The 17,526-nt window shown below is 66.9% G+C and overlaps 1 protein-coding gene across 1 annotated transcript in view; it reads left to right on the forward strand.

Moving 5' to 3' along the window:
* TCERG1L (transcription elongation regulator 1 like) overlaps nt 1-9,438 on the forward strand; it is a 44,430-nt gene extending 34,992 nt beyond the window's left edge. The window contains exons 9-12 of the mRNA XM_037496463.1: nt 3,977-4,109; nt 6,693-6,782; nt 8,258-8,376; nt 9,218-9,438. Of these exons, the coding sequence (XP_037352360.1) occupies nt 3,977-4,109; nt 6,693-6,782; nt 8,258-8,376; nt 9,218-9,374 (499 nt within the window). The 3' untranslated portion in view covers nt 9,375-9,438. The remainder of the gene's footprint in view (nt 1-3,976; nt 4,110-6,692; nt 6,783-8,257; nt 8,377-9,217) is intronic.
* The last annotated feature ends 8,088 nt before the right edge of the window (nt 9,439-17,526 follow it).

The raw sequence follows: 17,526 nt of genomic DNA on the forward strand, positions 1-17,526 counted from the left end.
CTGGGCCATGTCTCCTCCTGCCCCGCTAAGGGCTATCGGGGCAGCAAGTCCAGGCGGGAGAGGACCTTAGGTTTTGTTGTTCCTCTACAAGCCACCGTCAGCCTCTCCGCTGCACCCAAATCCTCCGTCTCGAGGGCACAGCCCAGGCCCGCGCATCCACGCACATCAGGATCGAGCTCCCGGTGACCTGAGAACCGACGGGGATCACCCCCGGGGGAGAGCACCTGGGGCTGACCTGCCCTTGGGGGATCACAGTGTGGGCGCCTGGGCCGGGCAGGGGTCCCAGAACAGGACACGCTGGGCCCAGTGGGCGCCGCACCCCGGGAGCATATGGGCTCTCCTCACTGCTGGGGTCCTGCCCACTGGCCAGGCCAGCTCTGCCTGCAGGGGGGACGGACGGTGGACACAGCTGGTCATGGCCTACGATCTGTAGCCTTTAGCAGCACCTCCCAGGGGGTGCGGGACGGAGGGCCAGGGCCCCTCCTTGGCCAGGACACCCAGGGCCGCCCAGGAGGACCACATCTTGCTGTCGGACAGACCCGAGCCACGGGAGAGCGGCGTGCAGTCGGGCAGCCGGTGGATGCGGGAGGGGAGCGTCGGCCCCCAGCCCAGAGCCCGGGCCCTCCTCCTGTGGGCTGCGTGTGCCCAGCCACCTGCTGCGCCTGTCCCTCACGGGCGGCCTGGCCTCGCGGCGAGGCCAGATGATCTCTAGCTTCGTGCTCCGACCCAGCCAGGGCCTCTCGGCGGCGGCTCCACGGGCCGGCGACGTCCTCCCGCCCAGTGGCTTTGTTCGCAGCTACCCCTGGAAAGGGGTGGAGGCCCCCGCATCGCCCCCACGAGCCCCGAGACCCCGATTGACTCGCCGTTCTCCTGACTGCCAGAGCCTGCGCTGCGCTGCGCGGAGGCCGGGGCCAGAGAACACGGCTCTCGAGTGCCTCTGCCAAGGCCGTTTGTCACGCGCACACAATCCAGCGTCGGAGGCCCCACAAGGCAGAGAGACTTTGATTCCCGCAGAATCTCACGCTCGCCTGCGCCGGAGTTATAGGCTCGTGGCGTTTTGATGATAAATTTCCAGCCTCTTTGCCAGAAGAAAGAAGAGGTTCTCCCGCCTACTGAAGCAAATAAAAGGTGAGATGCCCCCCGGCTGAGCAGACAGAGGGCTGGCCCCGAGGCTAGTGGACGCCCGCGCCAGGAGACCAGGCCGGCGAAGCAGCCGCGTCCACCACTGCCCGAGCCGGGGCCACCCCCACCCCGTCCGACCTGTGGAGCGTCCCCTGCGCTGCACCCGCTGTGCCCTGTGGGCGGCCCCGCTGCATCTGTTTGGACCGAGTGTTCAGTTCCCACCCCCGACGCTGCCTCTTGCGCTGTGCCCCCCCACGGGCCCTGGCTGTGGAGACAGAGTGGGGCTCGAGGGGCTGATGGACATTCAGATGGGCAGCAGCCCCAAGACCCTAAAGCGCCCCATCTTGGGGGGTCTTGAGAGGGGCAGCGCCACCCCCTGCACCCCCACTCCCTGTACCCCCCTGTATCCCCACTCCCAGTACCCCATCTCCCTGCACGCCCTCCCTGCCCTTCCTGGAGCAGGATGCCAGACTGGCCACTCACCCAGCTGCCCGGTGTCAGCCCGCGTGAGCAGGGCGGTCACGTTCAGACTCATGGGCAGCAACATCCGGGCCAGCTCTGAAGCTCCCCATGGCCGGGCAGAGACTGGGACGGGCGTCCCGCCAGCGCATGCCACAGGGACGGCTGAAGACCCTGCAAGGCCCAGCCGTGGGGCCACTCGTGCTGGGAGCCAGGGCCACCCAGGCGTCCTGTGCTGACTGTGCCCTGCCACTGCTTACAGCGCTGGGCGCTGGCCAGGTGAAGCAGGACCCCGGGCACCCCACCCTGACCCAGGGCCCGCAGGGAGGGCAGCTCTCACCCAGCGGAGCTCCTGCAGGGCCGCTCGCCCAGTGCCTGCAGCCTCAGTGCCCCCAGCGGACGCTGCGGGCAGGCCGGCATCCAGCCCCAGTGCACAGTCGGGGTGCAGGCGCCTGGGGGCGGGCTGGTGGCCCCTGCCAGAGCCGCCCTCCGTTGGCGTTTCCTGCTCACTGGGCTTAGAGCCGCGGATGCAGACGCAGGAGCCTGTTGTGCGTTTAGGAGCCGCAGCGCCGGGAGGCACAGGGACACGGTGACGGCGGAATCAGGCGTTGAATATTTCAGCAGGATCAGAAATGAGCAGGTCATGTTCCCGCCGCCCGCCCGCGCCGGCGTGCTCAAGGCCGCCTCGTCTGCAGCAGAGACCATAGCAGAAAGGAGGCGCGGGGCGGGCTGGACAGCCACTTGCCCGAGGCCGCTCACCCGGCCACACCCCTTGCCCGGCGCCTCTCGGACCCTCTCTGCGTGGGGTCGGCCGCCTGGACACCGCCTCATCCGCATCTCCTCGGCCTGCTCTGCAGTCGGGCCAAGGTCAAAGCCGGCAGCTGCTGATTCTCTCAAGTGGGGGGCAGGGAGGGCCTGGGGAGGGGGCGCCGGGGCCACTCTGGGAGGGCCTGAGCCCACACTCCCTGGTGCCGACACGTGGCCTCGGCCAGCTCCGAGCCCCCACCTTCCGAGTGGCCAGGGCCCCTGCACACGGACGCCGGGTGTGTGGGGTGCGTGGGGGGTACGTGGGGGTGCGGGTTGTGCTGAGAAGGGCTTCAGCGCAGCTGCGGGGAACCCTGCCCCCCAGCCCCTCCCTCCCCCTTTCTCCCCCCACCCCATCTGCTCCCATCGTGGGGACAGTGAAAAGCCACTTTCCTTGACCCATAACCTGCAGCTGGTGGACTGAGCGTCCTTTGCCGGGTGGCCTCAGGTGGCCGCCCGAAAGACCTGGGGTGGTGAGGTCATGTCTGTGGTCTAGGGTGTTCTGGGCAGTGGCAGGCGAGGTCCCCTCTTTGCTCTTCAGTAGCACTGGCCCCTGAGAGGCAGAGTGACCGGCTTGCTGAGCCTGGACCCGTCCGGCCAGACATATGTGCCCGTGGGGCAGCGGGACACGCCCAGACCTCCAGACCCAGGGCAGGGTGCCCCTCACGTCCCAAAGGGTGGGGACGGCAGGCCCTGGGCCTGGGGACCCTGACCTGGGATCGGCTGGACAAGGCCAAACCCCTCTCCTGCCACACCTGGCCCGGACGCTTCCCAGCGCCCTGCCAGCCTCCGGGGCATGGCCAGCGGCTCGGGCGCCCTGGGACCCCATCGGCTGGCAGCAACGCCAGGCCGCCCCCACGCTGCTGTTGTCAGCTGAGAATTCCTCACAGAGCAGTCCCGGCCCACCCTTGGAACGGGACACACGCAGCCCATGGTGACCTTCTGTTCCCAAAATCCCACATGATCACATGAAGGGCAGAGACTGTGCGTCCGGAGGTAGCTGGTCTGTGAACGGCCCCTGCCGGGCGGCACCCATGTCGTGGGTTAGTCCGGGGCTGCCCTGAACAGCAAAGACGCCGTGAGGGAGGGCCCAGGCCTGCCAGGCGGGCCCGTGGCGTGAGTGACCGCGTGTGCTGGTGACCGCGGCGTGAGTGTCCGGGAGCGGGCGCTGTGAGCGTGGCTGTGCGCAGAGGCTGAGCCTGAGTGGGCCCCTGGCCTGGGCCTCGGGGCGCTGGGTTGGGCCTGGACGCCCTCCCGCCCTGCGAGTTGGTGGGCTCGGCCTCCACGGAGCGGGCGCTTTGGTCCAGGCTGAAGCTGCTCTGGAGGGCCTGGGGCGGGAGCCGGGCCGAGGGCAAGCCGGCTGGCTCCGTGGCCTCCAGGAGGGAGGCCTCCTTCCCTTGGGCACCCGGCGTGGCACAGCCCCCCTCGGCCCCCCCCACCTGCGATGCCTGTGTCGTCCCAGAGCCGGACCCTCCTGGCCACCTGCGCGGCTTTGCTGCCTAGAGGGACCGAGCCCGCCGTCCCAGGTGCGGGGAGGTGCAGGGCCGGGCGCAGCGGGGCCAGGGCTGTTTACCGTGTCCTCTGCCCGAAGGACGGAAGGCCGCGAGAGCCCCGGGCTGGCTGAGACGGACAGCGGCGACCCAGGCCCCAGGACGCCGCCCCCGATCCTGCTGCCCCTGGAGGAGCGGGTGGCCCACTTCCGAGACATGCTCCTGGAGCGTGGGGTAAGGGCGGGGCCCCCCTGGAGCTCGGTGAGGGGGAGCCTCCCTGGAGGGGCCCTGGAGGGGCCGCCCTGGGGCCCCAAAAGGAAGCACCGTGTCTCTTGTTGGGGTCGGTCTCGGGTGTCCACCCCCAGAGGGCCGCCCAGAGCAGCGAGTGCAGCAGGGACCCCTCTCCCTGGAGCCCCCAAGCGTCCTCAGCAAAATCTGAAGTCCAGACAGCCCGACTCTGAGCCGCGGCAGAATCGGGGAGCCGAGGAGCCGTGTCCGGGGCTCCTTCCAGGGGACTCCTGCCCGCTCTGCTCAGGGGTGCATAGGCAGGTGCGAGGGACCAGGAGGAGGGAGCAGCGCCCGAGGCCACCGGGGGCTGAGCCCCGAACCCCGGTCAGCAACCCCAGGCTGCCCCGCGGCAGGAACAGCTGCGACAGGACCCTCCGAGGGGGCCCGGGCAGGGCTGGGCTGCCCGGTGGGCAGGACTCTGGGCTTGGGCGCAGCCGGGCATCCTCTCCTTGTTCTGTCAGTGGGGAAACAGCCTTGGCCGCGTCGAGCGGAAGGAGAAGCAGCCTAGGCCAGCCCACCATGCCGGGCCACCTGACAGGTGCACCGTCCACGCGGTGCCAAGGGCAGCTGGCCCCACGCCGGACCACAGAGGACGTGCTTGTTGGCAAAAGTCAGGGTTTTAAAAACTGCCTTCATCAGGCTGATTTAATTCCAAAAGGCTGCAGCCCCTCCCGCCCCTCGGGTTATTGTTTGGCGCTGCTTCGACCACGGACTCCTGGCCACCGGGGCGGCTGGGAGGTTCGCCCTGGCCCGGCCGGGTGCTGCCTGACCACTATCCCCACCTCCGGCCAGGTCCACCCAGGGGGGAGTTCCTGAGAGGGAGGCGGGAGGCGGGGCCCCCCCTTCCCGCGCTGGGACACGCTGCGCCCGGACCCCCTGCTCGCTCTCCAGACACCCCAGCCGGGCGGGTCAGTAGGGACCAGGCTCAGGGAGCCCCCGTGGAAACAAAAGCCCCACGCCAGCATCTGCGCTTCCCGGGACAGGCCAAGCCCCTCGCGAGGACCCCAGGAAGTCGCCTGCGGCTCCCACCCTGACTCCCGCCCTGGGGACCCTGCCAGCTCATTTTATAAGTGCGGGGTCACGGGGTGAGCTGAGCCCCTGCGATTTCTAGTTGCTAAAAAAGGAGCCTCGGGAAGGTCGCGTTTCCAGGGACGCAGGTGAGCGAGGCCCGCGCTGCGCTGGCTCTGAAGCGAGTCCCCGTGGCGGGACGGGCTGGGCCGGGGCGCCTGGGAGTTGGCCGAGGGCCGGGCCGGGCAGGGTTTCCCGGCTTGTGGTAAGTGCATGGGCTTGAAGGGAGGTTTTCCTTTTCGTTTTCCCAGCACGCGCCACCGAGACCTGTCTTAGACTTCGCTCCTAAGGAGGCAGGTTTCACCGAACAGCAGATTATTATGTAACCCTCACTGCTTCCGTGAGCGCATCAGGGACAGTTCATGGAGTTTTTCCTTCTGCGCAGTCAGTCCCTGGGACCTCGCTTGACGCCCGGGAGCCACAACGTGGGGGCTCGGGGGCTCCGCAGCCCTCTGGCGGGGCCGGGTGCCCGTGGCCTGGCGCGGCGCCCGCTTCTGTGTGGGGTGGAGATGCCCCTCTGCTTCCTGGGCTCCCCGGAGCCCAGCGGTGCCCCCCAGGCGCCCCGAAGTGAGAAAAGAGAAAAGACCCCGAGGCGCTACCCAGGAGGCTCCGCCACCCGCGGGGCGCGTTCCCTCCGGTCTTTTTCTCTAAAGTTAATTTTTTTTTAAATCTCAAGAAATTTGTATCCTGGACTACAACCAGCTCTGGCGCAGCTGAAGAAATCATCGTTTCAGTGTAATTGCGTTTCATCCCCTTCAGCCTACATCGTGCCCCCCGCTGTCCTCGGCGAGGCTTGGGTGCAGCCCCGAGCCCGGAGGCCACGCCAGGCGGGCAGGCCCATCCCCGCGGCCGCTCCTCCCCCTCGGCCCCCCGCTCCCCTCTGCTCTGGGAAGGGCCTGGCGCCCCTGCCTGTCCCGGAGCCTCGTCCCCCTCACCCCTTGCCTGCTCCTGGAGAGCACAGAACCCCAATGGGGGAGCCCGAGGGAGGGAGCCTGGCTCGGGTGCCTGGCCAGTCCTGGAACCTGCCGGCGGGATGGGGGGGGGTGTGAGGCAGGGGTGTCGTGAGGGGACCTGGGGCAAAGAAAGAAGGAGGCAGAGGCCAGGGAGTGGGCTCTGCCACAGGCCAGCGGCCACCGGCGTGGCCACCCTGTGCTGGGGTGACGGGCTCCTCGTGCCGGGTCCCCGTGAGCCTCAGCCTGCTGGGAAGTGGGTCCGTCACCGAGGACGGATGTCGACAAGGGTCTCCTGGCGCTGAGCTCGGGAGTGCGGGAGACGCGCCCTCCCCGAGCCGGGCTCTGAGCTCTCAGAGGCCTCCTTCCTGCCCTCGAGACGGGCTGTCCCCGGGCGCGGGCAGCGGGCGTCCCCTGTGGCCCGGCCTGGCGTGTCTGCGGGTCCCGAGCCCACGCCCTCCTCCGCCGCCCCCGCGCCTCGAGGCTAAGCGCACTGTCCACTCCCCCTCAGGTGTCCGCGTTCTCCACCTGGGAGAAAGAGCTGCATAAAATCGTGTTTGACCCCCGCTACCTCCTGCTGAACTCCGAGGAGCGGAAACAGGTAACGCTGGTTCACCCCGGGGACAGCCCGGGAGACGCAGGCTGGGGGGATGCTGCTGCCCCTTTGGGGGTGGGGTCTGCACCCGCCGTGAGAGCGGGGTGAGCGCGGGTGCAGGGACGGTCCTGGAGCTGCCCCCAGCACAGCCGTCAAGGCCCAGAAGGCAAACGCTCACACTCACAGGTTTGGGGACCCTGACACACCCCAGGGGCCGTGCTGGAAAGACAGGTCGTGGTGACAGTCGTGCAAGGGCAGAGGCCCAGGGGACAGCAGCAGCAGGAGCAGAGGATGGAAGTTTCTAGAGCAGGTCCCTGGAAAGCAAGACATGGCTCAGAGGGACCAGGCCCGGAGGTCATGGTTGTTGGCACAGTGGGCCACGGAGCCAACACTGCTTCCCAGATTGGACAGACGGACAGACGGACAGGCGGCCAGACTGCAAACACGGATGGTCCCCGCCCAGCCGGGTCTGGAGACGAATCCCGGAGGATCCACAGCCCTGTCTGGCCCCCCAGCGGCGGCGACCCCTCTGCTCTTGGGGCAGACGTGACGGGCGTGGGTGTGTCGTGAGGGGCAGACAGAAAGCAGGAGGGCAGGGGTGGGGGAGCGGCCACACGTGCCCCAGGCCTCACACCAGAGCAGAGCCAGCGGCCACCATCCCCAGCCACGGGGTCAGGAGCTGCCTGGGCCGCGTGGGGCGCCTGCTGTGTGGCCATCTGCTCCTGCCGCTGGCCGGCCCCTACGGGCTCTGGGGCAGGCCAGGTCCCCCAGACACAGGACTGCGTCTCCTGGCCCTGTTGCCAGCCAGTTGAGTCACATTTTCTGGAAAGAAACCTTCGAGCGCGTGAGAAGTGCTTAGAGGTGCCTCAGAAAACGCTGCGTTGAGCCGCGCGGACGCCCACGTCCCCGGGGTGAGGAGAACCAGGACCTCGTCATGGCCAGGCATCACCTCTGCCTTTTGTGATACGAAAAGCCAGAAAGTCCGACTATTCAACCAAAACAGTCAGAGCCTGTCATGTGTGTCCGACACGCCGCTGAGCCCGCCCTCAGGACGCGCCTGCCACGCTGGGGGCCTGCGTGCTCCCCCCACGCCCTTCCCGCTGGCGCAGGGCCCGGAGCGGCCGCAGCAAGCCCTTCTGCTGAGCAGGGAGCACCGCTCGCGATTCAGAGGCGCCGGCCGCCCTCCGCGTCCCTGGCTAAAGCTGTTTTTCGAGCCCGGAGCCAATGATGTGGTGGCGGGAAGAGACGCAGTGCCCTGGGGTGCCGAGAGCGCCAGAGCCCATCGGCACAGCCGGCTGGGCCAGCTGCCCCGGGTCCGGCCATCCCGGCCCCGCCACCCGGGGGGCGCCCTGGTGGAGAAGCACGTGGCCTCTGGGAACCCAAGTCTCACCCCAGCCGGCAGCGGGGACGGAGGCTGGCCGCTGACCACACTGTCCTGTCTGGTCTGCCGCCCGCGACAGCTCTGTCTTGTGTGTTTTCAGATATTTGAGCAGTTTGTCAAGGCCAGAATCAAAGAAGAATACAAGGAAAAGAAAAGCAAACTGCTGCTCGCCAAAGAAGAGTTCAGGAAGCTTCTGGAGGAATCTAAGGTGTCGCCCAGGTAGGGGGGTGTCGCCAGAGTTGCAGCTGAACCTCCCCAGGTATCCTCAGAGCAGCTCTGGAGCCCGGGCGGGGTCACGCGCAGGGCTGAGCCCCACCGTCTGGGACCACAGGGAGGAGGACTCTGCCGGCCGCCGCCCTCTCTCCTAACAGCCCTGGCAGTGCCCCTCACTGCTCATGGGAAACCCACTAGGTCGTAATAATTTAACACAAAATGAAGCGTCTGCAGGGGCAGGGGCCGCAGGCCTGGGCCAGGGCCCAGCTCCTCTCCTGGGCCCCGGGAGCCTCCTGCAGGCCAGGTCGGCCTGAGCCGCACTGGCCCTGGCTTCAAGGTCAGCCCTTGAAGCCAGCCCTTGGGCAAGCCGGAGCCTGCACCTGCGAGATGTGTCCACTCCTGTGTCCCTGAGCTGTCCAGCCCGCGGGGCCTCGCCTGTGTCCTTGTCAGAGGCTCCCTGACCCAGCACAGACCCACCTCTCGGTGTTGGGGCCCGACAACATGTCAGTCCCTGGGGCAGACGTTGGCGTCAGCACGGAGCGAAGCCCATGCCGGCATCCCCTGGTGGGGGACAGACAGGGTTCCGGGAGCAGGGTGGGCGGGGCCACGGCCAGGCTGCTCGCCCCTAACCGCTAAAGGGACACGTTTCTGGAACAGACCTGCGGGAGCTGTGAACAAGGCGTGGGGGGTGGCGCAGGAGGGGGCAGTGGCCGGTCGGGCCAGGGTGAGAGCCGCGGTGCTGCTCACGCAGGGGCTGGCGAGGGTCCACCGTCCCAGTGGCGCGGGCCTGCGAGCGGGAAGCCGGGAGGCTCTCAGCTGGCAGCTCAGGAACCTGCTTGCTTTCCAGGACCACCTTCAAGGAGTTTGCCGAGAAATATGGCCGGGATCAGAGGTTTCGACTTGTGCAGAAACGAAAGGACCAGGAGCACTTCTTCAACCAGTTCATGCTTGTTCTGAAGAAACGGGACAAGGAAAACAGACTGAGACTCCGGAAGATGAGATGAGTGTGGGAAATGCAACAAGACTGAGAGTTCCGGGCAAGGGGCGAACAGAGGAGGAAGCACAGGCAGCGGGGCGTGTGCACAGGGGGCGTGTGCACAGGGGGTGTGTGCACAGAGGGGTGTGTGCACAGGGGGAATGTGCACAGGGGGCATGTGCACTGAGGGCTGTGTGCACAGAGGGGCGTGTGCACAGGGGGTGTGTCCACAGGGAGCTGTGTGCACAGAGGGTGTGTCCGTAGAGAGCTGTGTGCACAGAGGGGTGTGTGCACAGGGGTGTGTCCACAGAGAGCTGTGTGCACAGAGGGGCGTGTGCACAGGGGTGTGTCCACAGGGAGCTGTGTGCACAGGGGTGTGTCCGCAGAGAGCTGTGTGCACAGAGGGGCGTGTGCATGGGTGTGCTCTGCAGGTGCCGTGGGCTTCCTTCTCAGAGGATTACTGTTTCATATTGAAGCTCTCTCTTTTGTACGATGTTCAGACTTTGATGCATTTCTAATGGCCATGATATGTCGATCTCTTAATTGTTTTAATTATGCAAATGACTGGTAATATATACAAATTAGAAATCCACTGCAGGTTCGTCACAAAGCAGCAGCGTCCCCACGGTGGAGTCCATTAGCTGAACCTTCTCTGAAGCCCCCGGGGCCCCGGGGCCGCGGGCGTGGGGCGCCGCGGCGGCCCGTCCAACTCCGGAGAGCAGCAATAGGCCATCGTCGCCACGCGCGGCGCCGGACGCCTGGCCCGGACCTGGGCCGCCGCGGTGGGCCCGGGAGGGCGGTGCGGCCGCCACAGTTCCTACTGACAGAAGAATTATTTTGTACAAATTCATCATATGAATATTTGAGTTATTTTTATCGTACGGCCAGAGTTTGCATGAGATTTTTCTCATCATCTTTGTATAAAAAATTTTTAATTTTTTTTAAGTAATAAATATTTTAAACCAGCGTGCTTCGGCGGCTGAGCCTTCCCGGAGCCCCTCAGCGCGTGTCTCGGCGCTGGTGGGGCCACTCGGATCGCACCGCTGGGTCTGGAGAGCCCAGCACGCCCGTCGCCGAGGGGGCACAGCGCCCACAGGCAGCTCCTCCTGCCGGGCGTCCGCGGAGCCCCTGAGCCGCCTCCTCTGAGCAGGATTCGCAGGTCAGCTACAGGGCCCCTGTCCTCGCTGGTCAGCTACCGCGCCAGCCTGTCCTCGTCACCCCAACTCAGGGCCTGTGCTCCATGGGGGACACCCATGACCCCAATTCGGGGCCCATGCTCTGTGGGGACCCCCGTCACCCCATCTCCAGACCAGATACCCAGGCCGCCAGCCGTGGCCAGTCCTGCTAGGCCGGCTCAGTGCAGTGTCCGCTCTGCCCCTGCGCTGCGGCCTCCCGGCCGGCCGAGCCATTGGGATGACAAATCGCTCCAGCCAGCTGCCTGCCTACGGGCGCCGACCTGTCCCGACCTCGGTTTGCAAACCACAGATGAGCAGCTGCCCTCCGGGGCGGGTTCCCCCCAGCACAGAAAGCCTCGCAGCAGAATGGCCACCCGCGCACCCTCCTGCCCGCGCACCCTCCTGCCCGCGCACCCTCCGCGCCGGGGCACCCTCCGCCTCACAGGCTGCCGGGGCCTGCCGGAACACTGGCAGGTGTGGAAACCGCTCCAATCCCCCCCACTCCTCCGGGCAAGTGCCCTCATGGGGGGAGCCCCTGGCCTCCCCCGCCCTCCCCCACCCGGGGCTCCGAAACCAGAACCGGCCTTTCCCCAAGGCAGGGATGATGCGAGGGAGGGAGGGGGCGAGCGGGGCTGGGGGGCACGCGCCCTGCTGTGGGCCGGGCCAGGCCCGGCGGTTCCTCCCGCTCTGCACCCTCGCGCCAGCCCGCCTGTACTCCAGCCACCAGCTCTGGGAGCCCACGCCCTGGGGGATGGCAGAGGCCGCGGGGGACCGACCAGTTCCCGGGTGCCGGTCTTCCCTGGCACCCCTTCTCCTGGCTAGGTCCGGCCACAGCGGGCGTCGTTGGGGGCCACTGGCCCTTGTCCCGATGAGCCCAGGACGGTGCCGGCGGGGGGGGCGCTTTCAAACCTCCCCACCGGCCCGCAGGCTCAGCCTGGCTCCAGGAGGGTGGGCAGGGCTGCCCCGGGGGCCCGGCAGGTGGTGCCCGTGGAGGGCTCCGTCACATCCTGAGAGAGACACCTGCCCCCCAGGCCGTGGGCTGCAGGCCAGCTGCCCTCTCCCTACCTGCCTGCTCACGCGCCCCCGGGACTTCCCAGGTGTGGGGGGCAGGGCCTGGCTCCGGCCCATGGGGCAGAGTTCGGGGGACCCAGGGCCAGCCCAAGGAGCCTCCTCTGGGTGCCCACGCCTGCCGGACTGTTGTTTCAGGGGCGCTGAGGAGCGTCACTGAGATGCTGGACGCATAGAGGCCTCAGAACAGGGGTCACAGCAGGCTGAGGGGCCAGGACCCCCAGGCGGGAAGACTGAACGGAGCTTTCCTTCCCGTGGGCTCTCCTGGGCAGTGCCCCTTGCCTGGAGCCCGCTGGCCGCCAACTCTGTGCCAGACTGGCACTGGTCCGAGCTGAGCAAATGCCCAGTCTGAGAAGCTGCCCGGCCCCGGCTCCCCCAGGCCCTCCTCGCCCACACTCCCCTCTTCCCCGCCCGCCTCGCCCGCTGCGTCTGTGGGGCCCGGGGCGGTGCGGGTGCCCCGCAGTGTGTGCCGCGCTGGCGGGGGTGGGAGCGCGCTGGGGCCCACGCTGGCTGTACCCCCGGCGCGGAACGGGCGACAGAAACGAGGCCACAAACACGCAGGAGTTTAGGTTTTATTTAGGATATAAAAGAAACGCTCGCTGCGCCCTGCACGTCATAAACATCTCTTGCCACCACACGCCACTTGGCAGCTCACCCCAGATTCCAGACAGGGGGACCCCGCGGGTCTGCCTGCCACAAAGGCGGCGGCTCAGGACAGGGCGCCCCGGCAGGCAGCAGGGCCAACGCCGTCCCCCACAACCAGACCCCACCCCATGTCCCATGGCTGTGGGGCCCACGTGCCCCGAGTCAGGGCACAGGTCCTGGGTTACAGACTTGGGGGTCCTTTGTGTGGGGGTGCTGCAGCTGAGCCCCTGCCGCCGCCCTGTCTCCCGTGGGCAGCCAACGGCCAGGCCCCCCTCGGCGACACCCTGGGACTGTCACAGCCGACCATGGACGTGGCCGCGCTGGACCCGGCTGTGCTGGGGGTGGGAGCAGACGCGCCACCCCTGCTCGCGAGGCCGGCACCCCCGTGTCTCCCGCATTGACACCCAGTGTAGCCCCTCCCTGCCTCACTCGGGGTGACACCCAGCCTCCACCCGGCGATGCCAGCGGCGGTGTGGGGAGAGTCGGGGCGCGCCCACCCCTGCACCCAGGCCCCTTCCCTCCCAGGGCCCGCGCCCGCGTCCAGCTCTTACGCTTTCTTGAGGCTCAAGCTGCCTGACCCCAGGGTGCCCCAGCCTGAGGGCGGTCAGGGGTGCGAGGAGTCGGCCTGGGTGAGGGAGCCCCTTCACGCGCGACCGGATCCCTCCGTGGGCTCGGCCAGTGGGGCTGTGGCACCTGGGGTGGGGCGCCCTGGAGCCAGCGACGGGGACCGGAGGGGCTGTGGGGGGGACGTGACCCCGCAGCGCCCAGCCCCGAGGTGATGGCTGGGCTAACGGCCTGCGGAGCTGTTATTATAATCCCATTTTCTTATTATGCAGACTGAGCTAGGGTGGAGAATATATAACCTGATTATGCGCATATAATGTATTAAGCCAGGAAGGTCTTAAAATTAAAACATTTAAAAAGAACTATCTGGGGAGGTAGTTAAAATCCATTTAAATCCTTATCAAATAATGAAAATACTTCAGAAAAAAAAATCAGCCTCTTAGCTATGTGCTCCCTTCCGCAGTCATTTGTGTTTTTAGCAAAAAACGAAAGACAAATTCTCATGAAAATATTTAGGATTGAAGGTGCCTTGGAGCTGCGCTGAGTCAGCGGATGGGCTGGGGCACGGGGAGCGCGCGGAGCCGGGGTTCGGGCCTCGGAGCCCAGCGCCCGCCCGTCCCAGGCCTCTCCCTCTGGGGGCCAGAGGCCGCCCGGCTCAAGGTCAGCCGCCTGCCCGTTCTTTTCCTGATTTTAGAATCAGCTTAAAATATAAGTTTCTGATGAAGGGCCGATAATGAGATTAGAGCAAAATCTGCAGCTCTAGAAATTTATTGGAAGTCTCAGCAGAGTTGTGGTATAAAATATTGATTAATTGAAAGATCTTTTCTCCTGCAAGAGAGAGACAAGAGGCTAAAGTTAGAAGGTGGGAGGGCCGGTGCCCCGAGGCCGGGCCTGGGGGCTGCCGCGCCCTCAGGGGACGCCCCCTCGGTGCGCCTGGGGCTGCGCCGAGTCCCCTGCTGGGTTTGGGGGAGCTCAGCGGTTTGTGCTAATGCAGGGACCCCTCTCCCAGGACCGTGAGGGCACCTTGGGGCAGTGGATTTGGAGGAAAGAGCTGGGGACCAGCCTGGAGGGGTGGCCTGAAGTCGGGGTCACACATGAACGCCCGCCGCCTCCAGGCCCTCCCTCCCCGGGGCTCAGCGGGACGGGCGGGGGCGCCCTGGGCTCGGAGGCCTCCTGGCTGGGCTCCCTGCTCCCGGGTGCTGGCTGGAATCGAAAGTGTCAGACCACCGGGTTCAGAAATTATTAAATGCATCATCTCCTCCTGAAATATTCATTTTATTTTGCTATAAAATGTTCGTGATGAGCACATAAACAGGGAGCCTCACGCAGCTGCTGCAAACAGCGCGAGGCTCTGCCCCATCCCCGTGGCGGCGGCGCTGGCCATGGGCGCCCAAGCCTGCGGGAGGCACCGGTCACGGCCGCGGTCAGCAGCTTCCCCGGGCGGCCCCCCGGCGCCACAGCCGTCGAGCCCCTGCAACGCGGCCCCGCCCGCTCGCAGCCACCTTCCTCGCCCGCTCGCCGCGGGAATGAAGGAAAAAGTAGAATTATAAAACATGCGGCCGTGACCTTCCACATTCATGGTTTTTCAACCCCTCGCCCTATTTGTGCCTCTTTCTCACACGCGCACACACGCGCACACACGCGCACACGTGCGCACACAAGCCGACAGCGCCAGGCGCGCACTTCTCTTGCTGGTTTGAGAGGCAGGTTTGAGAGCACGATCTTGGCGCCTGCACACACCCCGCCCGCCCGCAGGCCACGGACCAGTCCTGCTGACCAGCCCCGCTTCCAGGCTGGGCGCACAGCCGTCTTCATGCTGGACCGATCGCTGCAGCACCTTCCGGCTTCTTCCCCCGTCATGTGCCCTCACCGAGGGCCAGTCGGCGCTGCAGGAAGGTGGCGGCCAGCTCCCCGCTGCCCACCCCTCCCCCCAGGCTCTCCGAGCCCTGGCTTCAGGCCAACCAGCATCCCTCGTGGATGTGGCTCTTGTCCCCAGCAGCCAGGAGCCGTGTCCCCTCGGGAGCGTCCTGGCCTTGCCTTGGTGGCATGCTCTGGACGGGCAGCCCTGAGGCCCCGGGGCTGCTTGCAGGGGCGGGATGCTGGCAAGTTTGCTCCAGCAACCAAGGGGGTGCTCCCTCCTGCCTCCTCGCTTGAACAGCCCTCAGGGCGGCCCAACCCGGCTGCACCTGGGGCCAATTTGAGTTTTGGTAAATTACAGTCTTTCCAGAAAGAACAATTCTCTTCTGAAAGGATCTTTACTCTGCGGGTATTTTGCGGAGGCGCAGGCGCGGAATTGAACCACCGCTCCGCTCAGCTCGGGGGCTGCAGCCTGGCGCTGTGGCCGCCTCCGCGCTCGGGAGCCCACCTGTGCCACGTCCTGCGCCCTCGCGTGCTCCGGGAGCTGGGGGCTGAGGCCAGACGGCCTTGCAGCCGCCTCCAGCTCCCACCGGGTGGGACGGGGATGGGGGTTCAGGCGAGGCCAAGGAGTCGCCCCCAACAGCGGCCTCCCCGCTTGGAAGTCCAACCCAACTGCCTGACACCTCTCGGTTTGTGGGGTGCGGCCTCCAGGCAGGGCGTGTGACGGCGGTCTGGGGCCGGGGGGGTGGAAAGGTCTAGACACACCGAGGAAGGCTTCCCTGAAGTGCGGTCTCGCCAGCCGGAACCTCGGGAAACGACCTTATTCTCCCTCAAAGGCAGGAGCTGTGACGAGTGGGAGGGGCTGAGAGCTCTGGAGGAAAACGCTGAAGCCAGAGGACAAGCCAGACACGGATGGGGCTTTGCGGGGCACCCCCGGGCCCACTGTCGGCCTCGGGTCCCGGAGCCCGGCCCTTCAGAGCTTGCCAGGAAGCCTCGCGTTGCAGAGAATTCTTGACTCAACTCTGCATCACAGAAAAATTAAGTTTTAAATGGCAGTAAGTCCGGGGGACCCCCCGCCCCCGCAGTCTCCCCTAGGCACTCTCAGTGGCGCGGATGCTGCGGCCACTGCGGGCCAGGGACATGCACTGACCTTCCTTGGCTGGGATGTCCCTCGCCAGATGCCAGCTGAGGCAATTTAGGAGAAATATCTTTAGGTTGAAAAACGCGCCCCTGGGCGGGGCCTCCTGCGTCAGGTGGGTTTGCCCCACCCTGAGAGCCCGGCCTCCTGCCTGCCCCGCCTCCTGCCTGCCCGGCCTCCTGCCTGCCTGGCCTCTTTATCAAATCCCGGCGCCATGAGCGCCTAATCGCTCCTGATTTACTAGAAATGACAGGGAACAAAAGCTCAAGTCCCAGGGCCTTTGGCACAAACTACGCGAGGAGAACACCCGGTGTCTCCTTGGCCATGGGAGGAGCTTCCAGAGTCCCCGGCCCGGGCTCAGCTCCCAGGAGACGCTGGCCGGGCGGGAGCTCAGCCAGGCTGTGGGGTCAACCCTTGGCGGGCGGGCCGGAGCCAGCGGAGCAGGCAGGGCGGCCCGGCAGGCCCCTCAGGGATCCAGGTCTGCAGTGGGGCGGCCGCAGCTGTGGGGCACCGGCCCTTCACCCCACTGCACCCCAGAGCCCGTGGGGGAGGCGGCGGGCACCGGCCTGGGCACGTCTGCGGCCCCTGAGCTCAGCCACCCCTGCAGGGAGGCAGCCACGCCAGCCGGCCCTCTGCCTGCACGGGTCCAGCGAGTCGGGTGCAGGGAAGCCCAGCCCACCGGTGAGCGCCCGTCTGGAGGGATTCCGCCTTCCAAGTGACGTCAGCAGGGGGATCGTCAAGGCCCCCCACCCCCCGCGCACGCTTGCCGAGGACACGCGGCCGTGGACCATCAGCGTGGGCCATGGACGACCTGCATGGCCGTGGACCATCAGCGTGGGCCATGCAGCCGCAGACACATCGGGCGGCCGCGGGGTGGGGGGTCCACGCAGGCCGCGGCGGTCCTCCTGGGGGCAGTGGGGAGAGCCTCGGAGAGGCCTGTTCACTGACAAAGCCGCCGCCTGAGCCCCTTGAGATGCGGCGAGCAGACCTGCCCGCTGAGACCTTCCTCGAGTCCAGCGACCGCGACCGGGCGGGCAGGAGCCATGGGCGGGGGACGGGACAGAGGGGCAGGTCAGGAAGCGGGTGTCTCCCGCGAGCGGGGCTTTGGGGCAGCGGCCGCCGCATGTGGGTGTGGGCGTCGGGAGGTCAGGCAGTCTGAGGGGGAGAAGCTTTGGCCCGGGGGGCTCCCCCGACACAGGTAGCCAGTTTGTCTCTCCCCGTTTCTCGCAGTTCCCCTTCACCAGCACAGCAGGGTTCACAGCTCGGCTTCCCCTTTGTTGCAGCCCCCCCGCCCCGGAAGAGAAACAAGCTGCCCCCCCTTTCCGTGCAGACCCTCCCCCCCCCCATGAAAACAGGCTGGCGACCACCTCTGCTGGCACCGTCCCCTCCCTCAGGATGGAGGAGCTGACGCCCCGGCCTCTGGAGACCCCTCCCCTGCTCTGCCCTCCCCTTCCCTGCCCTGCCCTCCCCTCCCCTGCCCTGCCCTCCCCTCCCCGGTCTCCGTGCTGACACCGGCCCCTCCCCGTGATGAAAACCAGCCGGTGCCCGTCCAGCTCCGGTTGAGCTGGCGCCCACTTGGCTCCCTGCGGGCCCCTCCCCTCCCCTTGGCGAGCCCCTACCCCTCTCCCCGGCACAAACGCCCTGCCCGCGGCCAGAGAGCAGGACGGGGTGAGGCTGCCGCCCTCCTCGTGTGTCGACAAATAAAACCGCTTTCCTGCTCCTCAAACTCGGTT

Source organism: Talpa occidentalis, unplaced genomic scaffold (assembly GCF_014898055.3).
Source record: "Talpa occidentalis isolate TD23 unplaced genomic scaffold, MPIMG_talOcc4v2.1 talOcc4.8, whole genome shotgun sequence".
In the NCBI taxonomy this organism is placed as follows: Eukaryota; Metazoa; Chordata; class Mammalia; order Eulipotyphla; family Talpidae; genus Talpa; species Talpa occidentalis.